General features: G+C 35.9%; 3 protein-coding genes across 3 annotated transcripts; 2 read left to right on the top strand and 1 right to left on the bottom strand.

Moving 5' to 3' along the window:
- Window positions 1-1,907: 1,907 nt before the first annotated feature.
- Window positions 1,908-5,535, top strand: LOC113736549 (probably inactive leucine-rich repeat receptor-like protein kinase At3g28040). Its single transcript, XM_027263576.2, has 2 exons — window positions 1,908-3,758; window positions 3,855-5,535. The coding sequence occupies exons 1-2, from the start codon at window positions 2,185-2,187 to the stop codon at window positions 5,341-5,343; spliced, it is 3,063 nt and encodes a 1,020-aa protein (XP_027119377.1). The 5' UTR covers window positions 1,908-2,184; the 3' UTR covers window positions 5,344-5,535.
- A 4,567-nt stretch (window positions 5,536-10,102) lies between these two features.
- Window positions 10,103-11,581, top strand: LOC113736770 (COMPASS-like H3K4 histone methylase component WDR5B). The gene is made up of 2 exons (XM_027263867.2): window positions 10,103-10,949; window positions 11,135-11,581. Exons 1-2 carry the CDS (start codon window positions 10,281-10,283, stop codon window positions 11,420-11,422), a joined length of 957 nt encoding a protein of 318 aa, XP_027119668.1. The 5' UTR covers window positions 10,103-10,280; the 3' UTR covers window positions 11,423-11,581.
- Window positions 11,582-16,124: 4,543 nt separating this feature from the next.
- On the bottom strand, window positions 16,125-21,077 carry LOC113736548 (eukaryotic translation initiation factor 3 subunit H). Its single transcript, XM_027263575.2, has 12 exons — window positions 20,888-21,077; window positions 20,674-20,753; window positions 19,925-20,041; window positions 19,703-19,806; window positions 19,524-19,590; window positions 19,006-19,139; window positions 18,863-18,911; window positions 18,310-18,381; window positions 18,124-18,225; window positions 17,973-18,040; window positions 17,164-17,316; window positions 16,125-16,474 (listed from the first exon to the last, which is right to left on the bottom strand). Exons 1-12 carry the CDS (start codon window positions 20,895-20,897, stop codon window positions 16,417-16,419), a joined length of 1,014 nt encoding a protein of 337 aa, XP_027119376.1. The 5' UTR covers window positions 20,898-21,077; the 3' UTR covers window positions 16,125-16,416.
- Between the last annotated feature and the right edge of the window lie 212 nt (window positions 21,078-21,289).

Below are 21,289 nucleotides of genomic sequence, written 5' to 3'. Positions count from 1 at the left end.
AAGATTAATTCTCATATTAAGATGCACAAGCCTTTAGAAATTTGTTTTTTGAACTTAAGTGTTTAGAATATTTAGTTTGGAAAACTGTTTTCTCACTCAAAAGTACCACAAGCATTGAAAGCTAAAGAGTAGTACTAGGTTAGTGCATACTGTATATATTTTAGATGTGGCATTCAACTTTACGTTTTGTGCGGTTTCGTCCGGTTATTATACATGTTTAAAGTTTTAGTGTATAAATACATCCTTATATTATATTAAATATATATTAAATATTTTATTCGTGTACATCACTTTTACTTCAAATACAAAATAATGTAACGTAATTGTATACCAAATAATAGAAAAATTACAACAGCCAGACATAATCGTGCCAAATTCCAACCACACTGAATCCTCTCTGCAACTTTACCACTAATATGCAGTACAGGTTTGCTGAATTCTGGACCTTATGTGCTTGGTTAGAATTTCAAATTGTAACTGAGTTATGAATATTTGAAACGTAACAAGGGGATTTTTTTTTTGTTAGGTATATAACACAATAACACAAATTGCAAAATCAAGTGTAACATTATCAACTGTTGTGACATCTCACATAAATACTTAATTTTTATCTCAGGGAAAATTTATTACACCTTCATTGTCTCAAAACCTTGAGAACCGATCACTCTCAAATCCCTATACACAAAATTTCTTGATGATGTATGTGTGTTTGGATATGAATTATCTGCCAAAAATTATTTACTTGCATCACAAACACATTTTTCAATACATCTTTTAACTTTTTAATCAAATTTTTATCTCATATACATCACATCGCAAAAAGTGTCACAGTAATTATTTCAAATAATATTTCAAACTTTAAAAATGGCATGATATTATAACGAATGTGTGACATACTTATGAAATATATAACGTAATATTTGATTGTCAATGGAATATCTAGAGGTGGCAACTTGTCCCAAGTCCCAATGGGTTACCCATGCCCATTGAGACTTTGGGCGGGATGGGTATTGGAATTTGATATTGGGTTTAAAATGAGACAAATCCCAATTGTACCCATTAATTGATGGGAAATTTTGGAAAATGTTTGGGTACCCATTGGGCTCAAATAGCAAGGGCTCCGTTTGGATTAACTATTTTTGAGGGGTGTTTTTGAAATATTTTATTGTATTAGTGTATATGAAAAATTTTTACTATAAATTTTTTTTGAAATATTTGATATACTAATATGGATGGGATGTTTTTTGAGTTATTGTATATTACTGTAACATTGTATTTGAAAAACTTATTTTTTGAAAAAATAGCCAATCCAAACGGAGTCTTAGATTCAAAAATTATATTTAACAATTTTATAGTCATGATTGTATATCTATCTTTTCCTTTATTTGTTAATCCAATTTTTGGTGATAATTCTGAGTATAAAGCACTTGCATGTTTATTTAATAAAACTAAAAGAATTTTAATAAATAAAAAATATTAAAATTATATAAAAAAATAAAAAATAAATTAAAGGAAAAAATATGTAGAAAATAGATTTGGGTATTGGGCGGGATCAATCTAAACCCATCCCAAAGTGATCCCGCCCAAGTTAGTCCCAAAACATATATGGGTAAGATTGGGCCCAAACCCATATGACTCGGTTCCATCTTAAATCCAATCAAATCCCGCCCATCCCGCCCATTTTGCCACCTCTAGGAATATCGAAACTAAGTAGAATGTATAGGATATTCATTTACCATATGACGTAGTATTTAATTATCAATGGAACATTGAAAGTAAATAAGATGGTTTATTTTATATCTTGAAACCACATATCACACCTCATGTCTCTTGAGATTTCTCTAGTTTGAGACAGTTGGGCCTCAAAGGTTGCATGCAAAATTCCAAGTATTCTATGTCTAAGAGGCTGTTTTGTCATGATCTACTGGTCTTCATATATGCGTCTTTATTCCGTTGGGAATTGTTTCTCCTTTTATCGCTGCAAAAGACCCCAAACCAGTAACTAATCGTCTATCTTATATCACCACCCATCAGTATTCCTTTCTCCCTCTTTCTCTCTTCTCGTGACAAAAGCTGATAAAGTTTTGATTCAGATTTGGTACAGTATCTTTCTGTGCCAAGTCAAAAAGTTTTGCAGACTTAATTTGGTACTACAGTGTTTTGGCAATGCAAAACTGAACTTAGATGCTGGTCGGAAGCAGAGAAGTGGAAAGAAGGATGATGAAGTTTCAATCACCTTTATTCTTGTTTTGTTTTCTTTCAATAGCAATACTAGGAATTTGTAAAGCTGAAGATTCTCTACCACTCAATGATGATGTTCTAGGCCTCATTGTCTTCAAGTCAGCTATTTACGATCCATTTTCCCATCTAGAATCCTGGAGTGAAGATGACAGCTCCCCATGCGCGTGGGAGTTCATAAAATGCAATCCAAGAAATGGCAGAGTTTCTGAAGTATCCCTTGATGGATTAGGCTTATCAGGCAAGATGGGAAGAGGCCTGGAAAAATTGCAGGATTTGAAGGTACTTTCTTTGTCAAACAACAATTTAACTGGTAGTATTAGTCCAGAGTTTGCTCTTATAACTGGCCTAGAAAGACTTAACCTTAGTCAGAATAACCTCAATGGTAACATTCCATCTTCTGTTGCAAACATGAGCTCAATCCAGTTCCTAGACCTATCAGAGAATTCATTATCAGGGCCTATTTCTGATGATTTATTCGAAAACTGTCAATCGCTGAGGTTCATTGCTTTAGCTGGAAATCACCTTGAAGGGGCATTTCCCACAACCCTGTCTAGATGCGTAAACTTGAACCATCAGAACATGTCCAATAACCATTTCTCTGGTGACCCAAATTTTAAAGAAATGTTTCAATCCTTGACTAGGCTCCGGACATTGGATCTTTCGAATAATGAGCTATCAGGACAATTACCGTTTGGCATTTCAGCTATGCATAACTTGAAAGAGCTTCTGTTACAAGGAAATCACTTCTCTGGATCAATACCAACTGATATTGGATTCTGTCCACATTTAAGTACATTAGACTTCAGTCATAATCTTTTCACTGGAGCACTTCCAGAGTCACTTCAGAGACTCAATGCTCTTAACTTTTTTAGTTTGTCAAATAATGTTCTGGATGGAGATTTCCCTCAGTGGATTAACAAGCTGAGCAGCCTGGAATATTTGGACTTCTCAGGCAACAATTTACAGGGTTCACTGCCAATGTCTATTGGTGAAATGAATGCATTGGAGTTTCTTGATTTGTCGAATAATGGACTAACAGGAAACATTCCCACGTCCATGGCTTTGTGTGGCAGCCTTTCAGTGATCCAGTTGAGTGGAAATGCCCTCAATGGTAGCATTCCAGAAGGCCTGTTTGACATGGAGTTGAATGAGTTAGATTTGTCAAGAAATGAGCTCACTGGTTCAATTCCATCTGGCTCGAGTGAACTGTTTGAGTCTCTCCAAGTGCTAGATTTGTCGGGGAACAATCTAACAGGAGGTTTACCAGCAGAAATGGGGTTGTATTCCAAGTTAAGATACTTGAATTTGTCATGGAATAGTTTTCAGTCAAGACTGCCCCCAGAAATTGGATACTACCAGAATCTCACTGTGTTAGATCTTCGAAACAGTGCTCTAACTGGATCAATCCCAGAAGATATATGTGATTCCGGAAGCATACGAATTCTTCAACTAGATGAAAATTCATTGACAGGGCCGATTCCAAATGAGATAGGCAATTGTTCATCCCTATTCTTGTTGTAAGTCTTTGATCTATCCAAGATTCAGTTTTTTTATTTTTATTTCCTGATATTTTCTTCAATGATAAGAATATTCTTTACAACTCTCTATTGCAGGAGCTTATCCTACAATAGCTTAACAGGTCCCATACCCCCATCTGTTTCTCTGTTGAAGAAGCTCAAGATTCTGAAGCTGGAATTCAACCAACTTAGTGGAGAGATACCTCAAGATCTTGGAAAATTGGAAAATCTTCTTGCAGTGAACATATCCTACAATAGGCTCATTGGTAGACTTCCTGCTGGGCCTGGGAGCATATTTCAGAACTTAGATCAGAGTGCATTGGAAGGAAATTTGGGTATTTGCTCTCCCCTCTTGAGGGGACCTTGCAAAATGAATGTTCCAAAGCCTTTAGTTCTTGATCCAAATGCTTATGGCAATCATGGAGGAGATCAGAACCAAGACGATGAGCCTTCAAGAAGTACAGGAAGTTTTAGGCATCACAGATTCCTCAGTGTTTCAGCCATTGTTGCAATTTCAGCAGCTGCTGTGATAGCTGTTGGTGTGATGGTTATAACTTTAATTAATGTTTCAGCTAGAAGAAAACTTGCCTTCGTTGATAACGCTCTAGAAAGCATGTGCTCAAGCTCAACAAAGTCTGGCAGTGTAGCTGCAGGGAAGCTCATTTTGTTTGACTCAAAATCTTCTCCAGATTGGATTAGCTCTAGTCTTGAATCAATACTGAACAAGGCAGCCGAAATCGGAGGAGGAGTCTTTGGAACCGTTTACAAGGCTTCATTGGGTGGGGAAGGAAAGGTTGTAGCTATCAAGAAACTGGTGACATCAAATATAGTGGAGTATCCTGAAGACTTTGATCGAGAAGTCCGAACTTTAGGCAGAGCGAGGCATCAAAACCTGATTCCTCTCAGAGGATACTACTGGACTCCTCAGTTGCAGCTTCTGGTTTCTGATTATGCTCCTGAAGGAAGCTTACAGGCGAAACTTCACGAGAGGCCACCATCAGCTGCACCCCTGACTTGGGCCACCAGATTCAAGATTGTGCTAGGAACAGCAAAGGGACTTGCTCATTTGCATCATTCAATCCGTCCACCAATAATTCACTACAACGTAAAGCCTAGCAACATTCTTCTTGATGAACATATGAATCCCAAGATATCAGATTTCGGCCTGGCAAGACTGCTAACGAAGCTCGATAAACATGTGATAAGCAGCAGATTTCAGAGTGCATTAGGCTATGTTGCACCTGAATTAGCATGCCAGAGCTTACGAGTCAATGAAAAATGCGATGTATTCGGTTTTGGAGTGCTGATACTTGAGATAGTAACTGGTAGAAGACCTGTAGAGTATGGAGAAGACAATGTTATGATTCTAAGTGATCATGTTAGAGTCTTGCTTGAACAAGGGAATGCGTTGGATTGTGTTGATCCTAGCATGGGGAATTATCCAGAGGATGAGGTTTCGCCAGTTCTAAAATTAGCCCTTGTCTGCACTTCTCAGATACCTTCGAGTAGGCCTTCCATGGCAGAAGTGGTGCAAATTTTGCAAGTTATCAAGACCCCGCTTCCACAGAGGATGGAAGCATTTTAAGAAGATTAATCTATGATCAACAGATGAAGCATTTTACCCTTTTTTTTTTTTATCTGTCTTGGGCAGGAAAATGTAGTAAAATCTTATCCTCCTGAGGTTCTACCACTATTTTGTGCTGTTAATTTCCCTTTCTTTTGATGATGTTATTTACTATCACTTGTTTGCAATTGTATTACAAAGTAATTAGCAGTACGTTTGTTTTTTTTTTTTTTTTGGTTGGAAGGATGAAACCAGTGAGGGAATGGAAAGTGAATTCCAATTTTAAAGAAAGTAATTCTTTTCAAAGGAAATGACAATGCAAAACAAAACTAAACAAGAAAATTCATCTTAAATTAATAAGAATGAAAATTATTCAAAATTTATCTTATGATGTGTAAACAGTTAATTCTATGTAGGCAATTTAAACTCCATCTTTTTTTTTCTTGGTTTTATTACTAAGTTAAGAAAAAGAAAAAGGAATTGGATGTAATAGCTAGCATTAAGATAGTTAAGCAAAAATAGTTGGCTAGTACTCAAATGTACATCTGTTGACCAATTTTGGAGTTGCCATCATTAGGAATTTATTTTAACCACAGGTTAGGCATTCCCCCACTATTTTTTTTTTTCACCTTTTTTTTGTGTCCCAACCTTTTTTTTATTTGACCAGACAAATCCCCTTAAGGCCAGCAGAGCCCTACCCAAGGATGCCAGCAATTTTACCACAGCAGGGTCGAACATGGGACCTTACCGTAAAGACGGACTTACCAGTCCTGGTCGTGCTACTCGCATTCCCCCACTATTTATTTTTATCAATTACTACATATTGCCTTCAAATAATAATCATTTCTCTTGAGTTCAAGTTTGGGTGACACATAAACCCTATAAACTATAGAAAATGCAAGCTCAAAATAGACTCCTATCAAATTAGCAATTAATCCAGCAAGGAAAAATTTCATTCTCTTGCTAGTAGACCAAGAATAATTCACCTTTTCACCATCTTCTAAAGTGCCAAATATACAAAATCCATTTATACACTATATGTAACAGTAGTCGGTTGAAGTCTTGCACAAAAGTTCATGAGCCTTGATCCATTCACCAGATTTTGCAATATGTATCCTTCAACGTGGTGTAAGTATATGTATCAGGCTGAATCCCTGATACTCGCATATCTTGCATTAAACAAACCCTTGCAGTATATTTCCAGTTTCACAATAAAAGTTCATTCTGGGAAAATGGTCAGTTTAGTTCCTAAACTTTTTCATTAGTGCCAATTTAGTCCCTAACTTTTATTCCTAATCAATGTAATATGCGAACTTATTTTGCAGTTCCAAATTAAGAACCTCCACAGCGGGGTTACCACCTAAAACCAATCTGGTTCCTAATTGGCCAAGTTAAAAGGGGTATTTTGGGAACATCACACACGAGACTGTAATAAATCAAGTAAATCATGTAGAAAATCACAACATTAAACTTTTAAAAGTTTTATTTGGTGATTTGTTACACAATTCAAAAGTTTTATCCGGTGATTTTTAGTACAATTTATTTATTTTATTACAGTCTTATGAGTGACGTTCTCATAATATCCCTATTTAGTTGGTCCATTAGGAGCCAAATCAGTTTTAGGTAGCGGTGTTATAGCAAAGGTCTTTAATTAGAGCTGCAAAATAAGTTCAAGTATTAAATGGATCAGAAATAAAAATTAGGAACTAAATCAGCACCAAAAAAAAAATTAGAGACGAAATTGGCCATTTTCTCAAAGTTTCTTTTTAGCTGTACAGAGGCTCACAAGAAAGTTGTCACCCCTGTTAGAAACTTCAACCTCATTTTAGCTAGCTGGTCAGCACGAAAGTTTTCCTCTCACCAATTATGGACTGCTTTGCATTCCAAGTCCTTCATTCACACGTGTATCCTATTCGCGTACAAGTATGCAACATCTGATCTTCCATGCTTGTTTGAAACCAAAATTCAGCAATAATGTTGCCAGGGGCTCCATGCTTCCCTACAAATCACTTCCACACAAAGAAAGTTGGTGGAGCAAAGAAAAAGAAATAATTACCTCCAGGAAGCAAGGGAGGGAGACAATGCCAAGGTCACAATTCATGATGGCTAAAGAGAAAAATGCAAAGGTACTGTAAAACAACAATATTGCATGCACAAAACTGGACATTCTTTTGATACAAACCAAGGACTGACTAATACCAAGAGATGGACTTGAAGAATTCATTTTCCTTTGGGGTTTTTAACACTGTATAGGAATAAGGTGCTAGCAACTTGTACTGCTACCCCATAACGGAAGACCATAATTCTCCATATTTTCTGTCTATCAAGATCTACAAATGACCTTATAAGTTGGAACCCTAAATTTGATGCAATAAATTATTTTTCAAGATGGTAATAACCATGTAATCTGTCTACAAAGTCATCATATGTGAAGAAAATGGGCATCCATCCATGTATTACTGTTCTGAATCAAAAGAATGGAGGCACAACTTTTTACTTGTATTCAGGCCTGGCAGTCCTAAACCACATCTCAGCTTCACCTAGAAACAAAGAAGATAACCCTAATAGAACAGGCCAAACATAGCAGCTCTGACTCGAGCAAAACATTAAACTTAAAACATAAGCAGGAAGATAGCTACTAAGAAACATTAGTAGAAGGTTAAATATTGAGTGACGATATGGTAGTATCAGTCCTATAAACTTTGTTATTTTTAGGTAAGGGATTGTTTCTCATTCTGATAACCAGAAGTGCGTAGATAGTAAATTTTTGGAACCAAAACTAAACTATATTTCCGAATTCATGACTGCTGCCAATTTAACAGTGATTAAACCAGCAAAATTTATAACCACATGAGGACCTGGCAGAATGCAGGTACACTTTGCTGAAACTACTTTTTTTTTTCTCCCTACCGGCAACTGTCAAGTTTAAGATTTGAACCTTGAATTAGGTAGCAAGGAGGACTCTCCTATCCACCAGATTCAAGTTCATCGCATAAAACTGCCCAATTTTCTGCATTCATTTCATTTTCAGCATTCCAATTGCAAAAATATATAGGCCGTTGAAGATCAAGAAGTACTTAACACACAACAAGAGGACAATTTGCAAGTTTCTAATAAAAGAACAAATACACAAATTTTTGATACAACTATAAGCAGAAATTACTTTTTTATTTTCTTTTTTTTTCAATTATGTTCAAATTCGGCGTAAGAAAAATCCAAATTCCATATGCAAACAACCTCAACGTAAGGAATTTTTGAAAGTAGAATCGAGATATTAAGTACCAAGAACACAAAAAAAAAAAATATCTAGCCTGGTCCATCTACAAGGAAAACACTTGCTATGGTAGAATGCAGCCATGCATGAGAAATCTTGATAGGGGACAAATCCAGATTGAAGAAAAATGGGAAAACTTATGATTGAGCGAAAGAAGAAATTTGTGGATCAGATGCAGGGACACCAATCTTCAAAGTCTACTAGGAAAATGTGAATTATATAACAACTTAGGCATAGTCACACTTTACCCCACTCAACCTTAAATATACACACTTTACCCCATGAAAACTAGTCAAAGTTATAAATACAAAAAAAAAAAAAATCATGTAAGTGTAATAATATTATTGCCCTTTTATTCAAGAAGTTATCTATAACTTAATATCGTTTCCTTTTAGTGCTAAAATACTTACATCTTCTCTATCTTATCAACGAGACAAAAATATCAAACTAAATAACTAAAGAAAGTTAATATTTAGTTTATATCCTTCAAATATTTCTTCTTGGATTAAGGTTTGTATTTATATATGTTTTGTTCATTTTATTAGACTTTAAGTCAAACATAAAGGATAGATAACACAACACTAAATTAAGCACAAATACATTTTTTTTAAAAAAGAGATAATACAAAACTTATTTTTTCTTTTTTTTTTAAATATTTTTTTGTTATTTTAATTTATTTTAAGTTTTAAACAAATATTATTGTCTTTTTTATTTTTCAAATTAATCCAATATTAAATTCTTAATCAAAATTGCTAAAAATGGCTGATGCGTCTCATTTTTAAACTTAGAGAAGGAAATGGAGATTAAATCAAATTTAATTTTGTTAGAAGAAAATGCGACAATAGTAAACTATGATACATCAACAAAAAATGACAACAATATTAGCCTAAAAGTTCACATAAAAACTAAAATAATAAATACAACTTTTTAAAAAATAATTTTAGTATTACCTCTTTTTTTAAAAAAATTGGAAATTGTGATTAACTTACTATTGTATTATTTATCCATTTTGTTTGACTTAAAGTATAGTAAATTGAACAAAGCATACATAAAAGTGAATATTACTCCAATAGGAAAAATTCTAAGGATATAAACTAAATGTAAACTTTTTTTTTTGATATTGTTTTATAGTTGGTACAATAGAGAAGATTATATTTATTAGTAATGAAAAGAAATAAGACTAAGATATAGATAATTTCATGAATAAAAAGGTAATAATATCATAGCACTCATTTTTTTTTTCTAACTTTGACTAGTATATATGAGGTAAAATGTATATATTTACATTTGAAGGAGGTAAACAGTAACTACCCCTAAGTTCAGGGGGGCAAAATGTTATAAATCCGTATATATATATATATATATATTTAAAGTTGAAGGAAGTAAAGTGTGTATTCCCCAAAGTGTTATTAACCCTTAGAATTACCTGATTCTGGAATTAAAAAGATAGAAAAAAAAAAGAGAAAAGATCCGAAGTAAGATTTTTACCCGGGAAGGGTCCGTGCTAGTTTAACCCGTCGCAAAACTTCACAAAAAGGTTTCCAAATACACATGCTCAAACTCAAAGCTCAGGCCTTTTGACGGGAGAAAAACGAAAGACAAAAGGAAAAGCTCCGGGGCCGTCACTCTCGGCAAATCTTCCGCTCGCCGGCCGGCGGACGCCCTATCACAGTCGGATCCTTACATGGCAAGCAACAACAGCAGCAATCAGTCTCAGTCTCAGGCGCCGGGATACCGCCAATATCGGCTGAAGAAAATTCTCAATTCCCACACGCGGGCTATATCGTGCGTGAAGTTCGCCAACAACGGCGAGCTCTTCGCTTCCTCTTCCTTAGACAAAACCCTAATTGTCTGGTCCGCTGAAACCCTAACCCAAATTTCCCGCCTCATCGGTCACTCCGACGGCGTCTCCGACCTGGCCTGGTCCCCCGACTCCACCTACGTCTGCTCCGCTTCTGACGACCGCACCCTCCGCATTTGGCGAGCACGCTCCGCCGAATGCGTCAAAACTCTCCGCGGCCACACCGACTTCGTCTTCTGCGTCAATTTTAACCCCCAGTCGAACCTCATCGTTTCGGGCTCCTTCGACGAAACGGTTCGGGTATGGGACGTGAAAACGGGCAAGTCGGTTCATGTAATTCGGGCCCACTCGATGCCCGTCACGTCTGTGCATTTTAATAGGGACGGATCGTTGATAGTTTCGGGTAGTCATGATGGGTCTTGCAAGATTTGGGATGCCGCAAGTGGCTCGTGCCTTATGACGCTTATTGATGATAAGGTTCCGGCGGTGTCCTTCGCAAAGTTTTCACCTAATGGCAAGTTTATTCTGGTCGCCACTTTGGATGATACTCTTGTAAGTGTAAATGTTTTCCTGTTTTACTTGGTATCATCTAAGAATCAATAGAATTTTTACTCTATTTTAAGTAGAATGGAGATCATTCATTTAGTTTATAGTTATGAAGTTGTTTAGATTCTCTCTGTTCAATTGAGATAATTAATTTGACTTGGGTCTTTTCTTTCTGGTGGCTGGGGGTGCAGAGGTTGTGGAACTATGCAGCTGGGAAGTCTTTGAAAGTGTACACCGGCCATGTGAATAGATTATATTGCATAGCGCCTACTTTCTCAGTCACAAATGGGAAGTACATTGTCAGTGGTTCAGAGGACAAATGCGTCTGCATTTGGGATCTGCAAGGAAAGAATATGCTTCAGAAGCTTGAAGGGCACACTGATGTTGTCATCTCGGTCACTTGCCATCCCATTGAGAACATGATTGTTTCTGCTGGGCTTGATAATGATAGGAGTCTGAGGATATGGGTTCAAGATTAAGGAACTTGTGACAATAGTTAAAAAGGTCAGTTTTGATCGTCCAATCCTGTAAATGTACAAATACTATTTCAGTTGAAAATTTGAGCTTTATAAGGCTTTGTGTCTTTATTGATACTCTATTAGGTTTTGCTTAAATGCTACATAGGATTTCATCTTCTACTCCATTTGGACCGACAAAATAATTCTTGCTATTTTTACCGTGTTCAATTGGTATCTTCAACTTCACATGACCTTTGCAGAAGTAGCTACTTATACATAAACAAATCTGCAGTGGGTCGCACCCACAAGACGTGAAGCTAACAATTGCCTAATGAAGGTTGGATCTGGTAACAAAGTAACACCTATCTCCAAATTCAAGTTATTTTTGGCTAAAGCATCAGCACAGGACTTCCCTTTGTGCCAAAAATGAGTTTACAAATCAATCCCTACTTAATAGCATGGATCTTCCAAATCAGATTAAAATAAGTTTGATCATCTCATGCATACTGAACCAAGTAATGGAATCTACAGTAAATTGGATGTAACCATGCATAGTCTTGATTGCTAATTGAATATCATACTTAGGTTACTCGGCAATGAAAAAGGGTTTACCTTGGAGGAAAATCAAAGAATTATTGGTGATTTAGGGTTGCCAACCTTATCCACTCAAGTCAAGGAGAAGGTTGAAAAACACAAGATTGATGTGGAAGGCAAATTCAAGATGACGTTGTGTCAGGGACGGCTGATATTAATGAGCAACTAATTGAGAAGGAAATTGGTAAGGGTTCTTTTTTGGAGTCTTCAACTAGTGACTTGGTTATGATTTCTATAGAAAATTCCAAGGGATGAGAAAATGTGATGAAGTCATATAAATTGTCAATTGCTGGATAATACGAAGAATGAAACTCATGGAATTTGTGTACAAAAGAATGTTGATATTGAGTCCCAGGACCTGCAATTGATGGAAGGAAAAAATAATATCTCTAGATATTTTGACGTGTGTCATGAAAGGGAAAGATTGCAAGATAAAGTAGATGAGCCTAGTATATTACAGCAGTGGTCTATTGCTGAAAAGAATCAGAAAGGGGTTGAAGAACTCAGATCATTGATGTTATTAGGAGGTCTTGGATTGGCTGAATCTTGTGTACTACTGCCTTGAAGAAAGAGACCAAATTTGTGCTACAATTCTTCAAGGCAAGAGACTTCATGGAGGTTCTCATAGGTTCTCTCCTTCAAGAGTATTTTGGCTGGAATTATCAGTAAGGAGTACAAAATTGTAATGACAACCGTGTCTGAAATAGCCACTGGTTCAAAGGTGGCACTAGTATTGGAGAAGACAGCAAATTCTCACACCAAATTATTATCAAGCAAGATTCTTTGAGCTGCAATTTGGGATATGAATATGATGATTCTTCCTAAACCCTTGGGAAGATCTAGAAACGAGTTGAGCCTTTTTTGTGTTGAGAACTTCCATGGGGTGTTAATTGATTTTGGACGTGTGGGAAACTTGCTGTTCAATTTTGGAAGTGAAGGAAGAACTGTGATGCAATTTTCTCAACTATGTTTTCTGACAACTTTGCTGATCTTACACAAATCTCCAAGCAGTTGTCCAGAGAGTAGGATGGTAAATTATCCCCATGAAAGGGGCATTGAAATTACGTTGTTGAAGGTGCTTGTCTACCTGTATAAGTGGGATCAAGAGACCAATCATGGTTCCAAGTCAGAGGTCGCGGCTTGGATCGTTTCACATCGGTTTCGGCATATCGGTTGCGGTTTCGGCGAAACACAAATTTTTGAAACATTTAATATTTTAAAAATTATGTATGATATAAAAACGCATGATAAACAAAAATTATCAAAAAATTATCAAAAATAATAAAAATTTGAGTTGACTCAGAGCTATTCGGTCGTTTCTATGTGTTTCATCCGAGTTCTTGGTGATCTATTATCTCGTACTCATCTTGTCCCGATATCATATCGGAGAGCTCCGTTCTGGTTATGACTCGGCTGAGTCTTTGAACCATCAGACCAATAGCAAACATGTATTAGAAGCGAGATGTCACGTTACAAAATTTCAGTTGAGGTTGAATCTTAAGGAGGTATTGGATTACGAACTTGTGGAAGCTATAATGAGCCATGTTCCAAGGAATCAGTGCGAAATTTGCCACTTGGGTGTATTGGATGCTGGAATTGTTTTTGGTAAAAGTTGGCCGAAAGGGACTGGGCTTGTTCTTGAGTTGAGTGGTAAAATTGGAGAAAAGAATAGTTCTGATCATACACTTGCAGAAAGTTTCATTTTTGTATCTGTTCTTCCCAATAGAAACGAATTTGAGATGAAGATGATCAAGTCATTGGATTTTGTTGATGCTGACTCCAGGGGGATCAATCATAGGGAAGTAATGGAAATGGGAATATCCTCATTTGAATGGGAACCTTATGGTTTGCACCAGTATACACCTGGTTACAAGGTTCAATGATATTCAAATTATCGAGTTGCACTTGAGTGTAAAGATGCAATTGAGAGTTCTCATTTCAGATTAACTAGTCAAGTGGGGGCAGACTATGTCCAAGCTATAATTGAACAAGGACAAGATATTTTCACTGAAGTTTATGGTGTGTCAAAAGATTTTGATAGTTGCAAGAACTTGGCCTGCAAGAGTAAGTTCAGTTCAAGGCTACAAACTTTTGGAAGAGAGTTTTTCATGGGTCCAGGAGGACGGGATTATCTACTTGGCTTCAACTTCCAAAATTGACTAAAAGACTTCGAAAACAAATTGATACAGGCAGCTCATTTGGTCATATTCTTTTTAGGCCAAGCCATTTAGTATCATTCCTGATCTCAATCCTTTGAGGGCAAGGATTCTTAATATTGTCATGACCCCAAATATGTTGAATATTTCACAAGTATTTTGATAATTTGTGTGTGTTTTCACTGGCATAGTTTGTGTGAGGCTCAGTTAGTTGCTCAGGGAAATATAAATACTTGCAACTGTAGTGAAGCAATCCTTATTCAATAACATAATTTTTCTCTCTGTTTCTCTCAGCTGCTCTTCCTCTTCCTCAGCCTAATTTTCTTCTTCTTCTATTCCTCCCTTAATTCATCTTCTTCAACTTCTTGATCTCTTTCCAGCTGGTTCTTGATCTCAGAGACCCTGATAGATACCACCACCTCCACCTGCCAAGCCCAAACTCCCCTTTTGCTGAACCATCCACATTTAACTTAACCCAACCTTCTTGTGGGAAATTCCAACCTATGAGGGTCTCTCTCTTTTATCATCAATATTCCCGGTTTGAGGAACGTCTTGAATTTCAGATATCCGAGCAGAAATCCTCTCCAGATGCTTATCTGTATATAAGGATTGAATTTCATGTAAAAACTTCTTGTGCCAAAACCACACTTGGTGAATCATCTACCTGAATACCATCACCCATTCTAACCACTAGGAGTCCCCAGATCCTTAGATAGACCCCAGTGTAACTGGTCTATTGAATTTCGGCAAGGTATGTTTGGATATACAAATTATTTTAAATATTATTTTACTTGTATCATAAATATATTTTTTTAATTAATTTTTTTTATATTTTTCAATTATCTTTTTATTTCACATATATCACATTACGATAATTATTCTAAATAATATACTATCGAAGCACTCACTGTTTTCAATTCTAGAATACAGCCCTATGGGGTAAGAAAACAATGGCTTCATATATCCAAAATCTGAAAAGCTGAAACGTGATTATTCCATAGTTTCTATAAAAATAAATTTGGGAGATCACCCTTGTATGTTAATGAATAGAAAGAGGTGATTTTCATGGTACTCACAGCACCAATACATAATTTGGACGCCCAATTTTACAAAGTTAATCAGCTAGATTAACTTTAACAACAATTAACTAATGTTAGGTAGAAAAAAATGTATATCAATCATAAGAAGGAAGTATGTTTTGTCAGCCTATGTCTTGCCTTTTTTTTGTTTAAGCCGCCTCAGATAATATCAACCACCACCCAAGTCCATTGGTCCTAATTGCCTCACTTCTACCATGCTCCTTTTTTTTTTTTTTTGGGTAATAACAGTATCTCTCTTTCCCTTTTCTTTTTTTTTTTTTTTGGGGCCAAAGGACCATAAATCTTATAAGGAAACAAGGAAAAAATTAGTGTATTTCTCAGGCCACAAATGGTACTTTTCACCCAGTGGGCATCTCTTTTACCATATTCCTAGATTGAAGAATTCCTTGACATACAATTAGAACTCCTCCGGCCACAGTTGACACTCTCACCTGACGTGCATCTCTTTTACAATATCCCTAATTGAAGAATCCGTTTACATCTCGATTGTTCTTTCAACCAAAAAGTCAAACTAGCAATGAACTTGTACACTTTCAGCGGAAAAAAATTCTCAGAAAACTTGACATTGGCACCACTAAAGCCGAAGAAATCGAGGCACAGCCAAACTATTCAAGTAATATCAATATAGAGTACTATTAAGTCTATTAGACGCCCAGGGAAAAACTGACATAGACACTGTACAGAAAAGAAAAGAATTATGCGACTACACAATGAGGTCTCTTTTGTGCATATTTACAAGACACATCATAACAGATGGCACCATATAACTCAGTTCTGCTGCGTGTATTGCTAGTAGCAGGGGGAGGGAGGGAGGGAGGGAGGGAGAGAGAGAGACCAAAATACTAAAATATAGGCAGGTTGATTGGTCAGATCTGACAAAATTGAGAATACTTAATCAACTATCACTAAATCTTACATCCAAAATTTTGCTGTTTACGCAATATAAATCAACTGATATATCAGGCAAAATAAAAACAGAAGCCAGAAGGAATGATCAATACAAATTTAGAGCAACATGCCCTTCCCCCGCTGTAAGAGTTTTAAGCAAAGATCCTTGCTTAAGTTACAATCTGAAAATTGACAAAATGCACATTCTATGATGGACCATACTTTCCCAGCTCCTTCCCTTTGAAACTTTCCAATAAGGTTCTGGTAAGCACAACATTCAGTTTTCATGCAGAGCTTTCATCAAGTATAGCCTGCTGAAGCTTTGTCCAGCAACTCTGTAATTCACAGCAAACAAACATAGAATCTTGTCTATTCATTGATTGAAGAAGGAATTAATACTGAAAAAAAAGACATAAAGGAATATGCCTGGCATTTTTAAGCCAGACCTTGTAACTTCTCCAAAAGCTGAAATCATAAATCCTACTTAAAGAAATCAGTTGGAGCACCAAACTTATCCCACACAACAATGAACAGGAAGAGGGGATCTTACAATGTAGCAAATGAAGTACCAAAAAACATTCATGGTTTAAACAATAGAAGATATACTATTAAAAGCAAGAAGACATTGTATAATAGAAACAGAAACTGAAGGCAGCAGCAAGGAGCAGTAGAAAACCCACTTTGTCCATAAGCCTTGTTTTTTGGGCAGTAGTAAACTTATCTTCAGTAAATCAAAGCAGGAAGTCAAGAACACATAAGCTCTCCTAAACCATATACACATTTTGATGGCAAATTGGAAAGGTTATTTTTAAGACAAACATCTATGGCCCTATGGGGTACTTTGTGAACAAGCAAGCAACCAGCATGTACCAGGTTCAGATAATGTGATACATTGCTTATAGTTGTCATAACACTAAATCCCAACGGCCAAATTTTCAGGTGGCGCTAACTTTCATATAATATACTCATCGTCCAATTCAAGTGAAAGTATAAAAGGCAGTTTATTGACAACTTTGGCACATACCCATTAATTTGGTTGCAATAGTTGGCAATTTGATTTGTGATGAGAAAGCTGTCCAACCGTGACGGTTCTGGAATTGGCTTAAAAATGGGGTTTGAAGGATCTTCTTCAGGCAATGGCTCTTCCCCTGCAGCTTTACGTGTCATGTTTTCAGCCCTATCAAAAAATAAAAATACCAAAGATTTCAATAAATAAAAGTAGATGCTAAAGCAAGCATCAAGCAAGTGACTGACTGTCAGGGAGTCTGAAACCAAATCACTTAAAGAGTAGAACTAAACATTCAAAAGCTTACATATTCCTGACAAGACAAACCTCTTCAAACCATAGAAAAATGACAACCCTTCATAGAAAACTTTCCACTTTTCATCTCTCTTCAAGGGAAATGTTGATCGAAAATGTTCACCGAACAGACATTTTCCCCACCACTAAGAAGTTCACCAAATTAAGAAAATAGAGAGAATTTTACTTGGACTGGGCACTTATAAGATGCCTTTTCTTCTTCCCCTTTTGATTTCCCAGAAAGAATATTGAAATTTTTGCTCATACAACGTACAACATAACTTGATTCCAACAAACCACCAACAAAATTTAATACCAACTTCGGCACTTTCAGATCACAAATTTAACTCTAATCATTCTATAACTTCAATGCAGTTGAAAAATAGTCCACACCATCGGCCCAAGATTAAACTTGAAAACAAGTCATTCTTCCATCAGTTACATGAAACCCATCCCTAACACCAAGCAAAACACAACCAAATATCTGTATACAAACTACTTGAATACTCTAGAATATATCACAAACATTCTACCTTCTCTTCTGAAGCCACGCCTGTTGCTGAGCTTGTTGACGAGATAAATTTCGGTAATAGAATTGGAACTGTAATAAAAACAAAAATCAGATCACTTGAACAATTCATTACAATGACGGACCACCATAAAAAAAAGAGAAAACAAACTGACCTTTTGCTGTTCCATTGACAAATCATCCATACATTCAATCAAAAATTCCATATTCCTCTCCAAGTATGGATGGGTTGACAATTGTAGCCTTTCATAATCACACTACCATACAAAAAGCAAATCGAACTTAGAAATGGTTTAAACATTAAACCAGCTATGAATCAACAAACTAGAGGACACTATTACCTGGTTAACAGGAGTGTCTGGTTGAAGTTCAGTCATAAAGGCACTGATGAGAGCAGAATTTGAAACCTTTATCTGTCCAGAAAAGGTGACATAAGAATCTCACACAGTACAGAGCACATAATTTAACACATAAGTCGGTTTAACAACTTGTGCAATAAAGCTTATCAATTAACTAACAAGATGCATTCTGAAACCAATCCTACCACCTGGACAACAGAAAATGGTGGCAGGAAAATGAAGAAAGAAATAAATATATGATTTATAATTCTAAACAATGTATTTCAAGGAGCAAATGAAGATAAAAGAATGTCAATATACATAAACGAATTAGAATACAAATACACCACAGCCCTTACACTTGTGGATCTTAAAAACATAGAGTTTCAAACCAATCAACCAGAATTAGAAAAATACACAACGAGTGCAAGTGCTAGGGTCAAAGAAATGTAGCTTCAACATGAAAGACATAATATGTCAAAATTTTGCATATATAAACTAGCCAAATCCAAGAATGAGGTGAATTATGAGCATAACACAAGGATCAAAGGCATACAGGGATCTCTTCGAAGATATCAACCCATGAAAGATTCTTCTCCCTCAACCTAAGCAGAAAACATAGATAGATAAAGTCATAAAATTTCTCTTATTTTACACTAAAACTTTCTAAAAGAGTACACTGTATAAAAAAAACCATACTTCTCTCCAGTAAAGTTATTACTGCGGTAGAGTTCCATAAAAGAATCAGAGAGCTTCAAGGCCTTCAAAGCTAAAACTCCTTGGTTTGACCTGGAAGGATCATAAATAATGCAAACACACCGTCTTATATTTTCCTGCAGAAACAAATTTGTTTAGATTAACCACATAGAGAAAACGATTGCAGTAGATACGTACAGGGCAAAGAGTAGAAGTAAATGAACCAACAATCTACATAAATGATGTTTTACAAATCACAATTTCCAAAAATGTTTTAAGGAAAAATCTCACACAGGGCAATAAAAGCTCTCAAAGCTTAAGTAAATCATAGCATAACCTCACCAAAAAAATCCCTCGAATAGTTAAAAGCAAGACTTAATTTTCATGTAGCAGAACAAAAAGCTGACACCATTACTTCCAAGCATGATTGAAACAGATAATTCTAGGTAGTAGATAAGAGTAGACAGTGTTGTTATCAATCAATTTAATTCACATTAAAAAAAGCAGAGAGAGAAGAATACCTGATAATTCATGAATGTCTCAATCAATTCCACTGTCTGGTAGGAACCAAATAGGGTTGATTGGTACCTGGAGACATGTTTATCAAATGACACCATAAATGGGTCTAACTACCATCTTTTTCATTGTTCTTTCTTTGCAATCAACTTGAAGTAAAGAACGAATACAAGGACAAACTCACCATCCAACAGTGTTGTTGTCAACATTAACCTCTCTCAAGCATCTCATCATTTCAAGCTGATAATTAGCACCCTCTGCTTCAATCTCTTCATCTTCCTCCCGTATCTATCATTTACATATCACAAAAATACAATGTAGTATCAGAATAAAACATAGAAAAGACAAAGCAAAGCATGATTAGCTTTCAGTGTATGAAACTCAGAAAATCCTCTATTTAACGTACTGGAAATGGGAAACAATTGGTGACTTCAAGGACACTACCAACATCCAACCCAAGTAGCTGCCCTGTGACCAAAGCTGGCGAAAACTCCTTGCAATGCTTTATAATTTTCAAAACAACCTGTATAAAGAAAATATGAACAGTATGAAAATTCAATACTTTAACAAGTTCATTAAAAGGCTTCATAGTTAAATTCATAATGCGAATCCCACAGAAAGCCAAGTACTTCAGAGCAACAGTTTAAGCACTATATGTCAAGGGTCTACCTCAACACTCATCACTGCTTATTGCAGCATGTCCTTCCCCATTCCTCTTATATTAGCATATTTTAAAAAAATAATAATCTAACGGCTGAATTAAAACAATACTTTTGGGGCAGGATTAACATAATACAAGCAAAAATCTGGAGAAAAAAGGAAATTAAACATATATTTTACCAGAAATAATACTTGACGAACTGAAAATTTTACAAACATACAATTCACAAAAATTATTTGATTTATGAAAACAAACCCATATTAAGCTTGTTCATGTTCCTATAACCATAATGGTTAGATTTCAAATCTTCTTTATTTTTTTCTAAAAAGAAAAAAAAGGTAGACGCTTTTACCAAATTTGAACCTCTAAACAAATTTACCATAAAGGTTGTGGAATCATTCAGTAGCAAGCAAAACAATCTGGGGACAAAGCCATAAAGAAATATTTCTCCAAAAGTATCACCGAATTACAGCTAAATATACAATCTCAATTACCAGTCCCTCGATTTGGACGACTCTCAGCGGCGGCGCAACCTCCTCTGTAGCCGCCACCTGTAAAAACGACCGCGCCCCCGCTACAATCATTCACCAATAAAAAAAAAACAAAAATATGAGTCAACATTACAACTTCAACAATCCAAAACTACAAAAATAAAAACCCTAACTTTCATGTACATAAATTTCTCGATAGAGAGAAAGATGTACGAACAGTTAGCCATGGTTTGATCGAGAGAGAGCGCTTAGGCTGGACGTAGTTGAAGATGGGCCGAGAGGAGGAGAAGAAGAAGAAGAAGAACCCTAATCAGTTGAGCTTTTGCTTCTGCAATCTCAGTTGTTTTTCCCTCTTATTTTCTTGGAGAATTATATTGGTGTACCTGGGATTTATTATTTTTCAGGGTAAATTGTAATTGTGCCCCTCTACATTGCTGTATCTTACATTTTCCCCTGCTGAACTAAGGTGACGTTTGGTTCGCATCTTGAAATTATATTCAAATTTGGGATCATTTATCCTGGATTTGGAATGGAATCAATCATTCCAATATATCTGTTTGATTCAATATCAGAAATGTATATCATTGATATAGTTGATGTTTGATTCGTTGACTCTTTT

The sequence above is a fragment of the Coffea arabica genome, chromosome 3e (genome assembly GCF_036785885.1).
Source record: "Coffea arabica cultivar ET-39 chromosome 3e, Coffea Arabica ET-39 HiFi, whole genome shotgun sequence".
Classification (NCBI taxonomy): Eukaryota; Viridiplantae; Streptophyta; class Magnoliopsida; order Gentianales; family Rubiaceae; genus Coffea; species Coffea arabica.
This window is presented reverse-complemented; position numbering and strand designations above follow the sequence as displayed.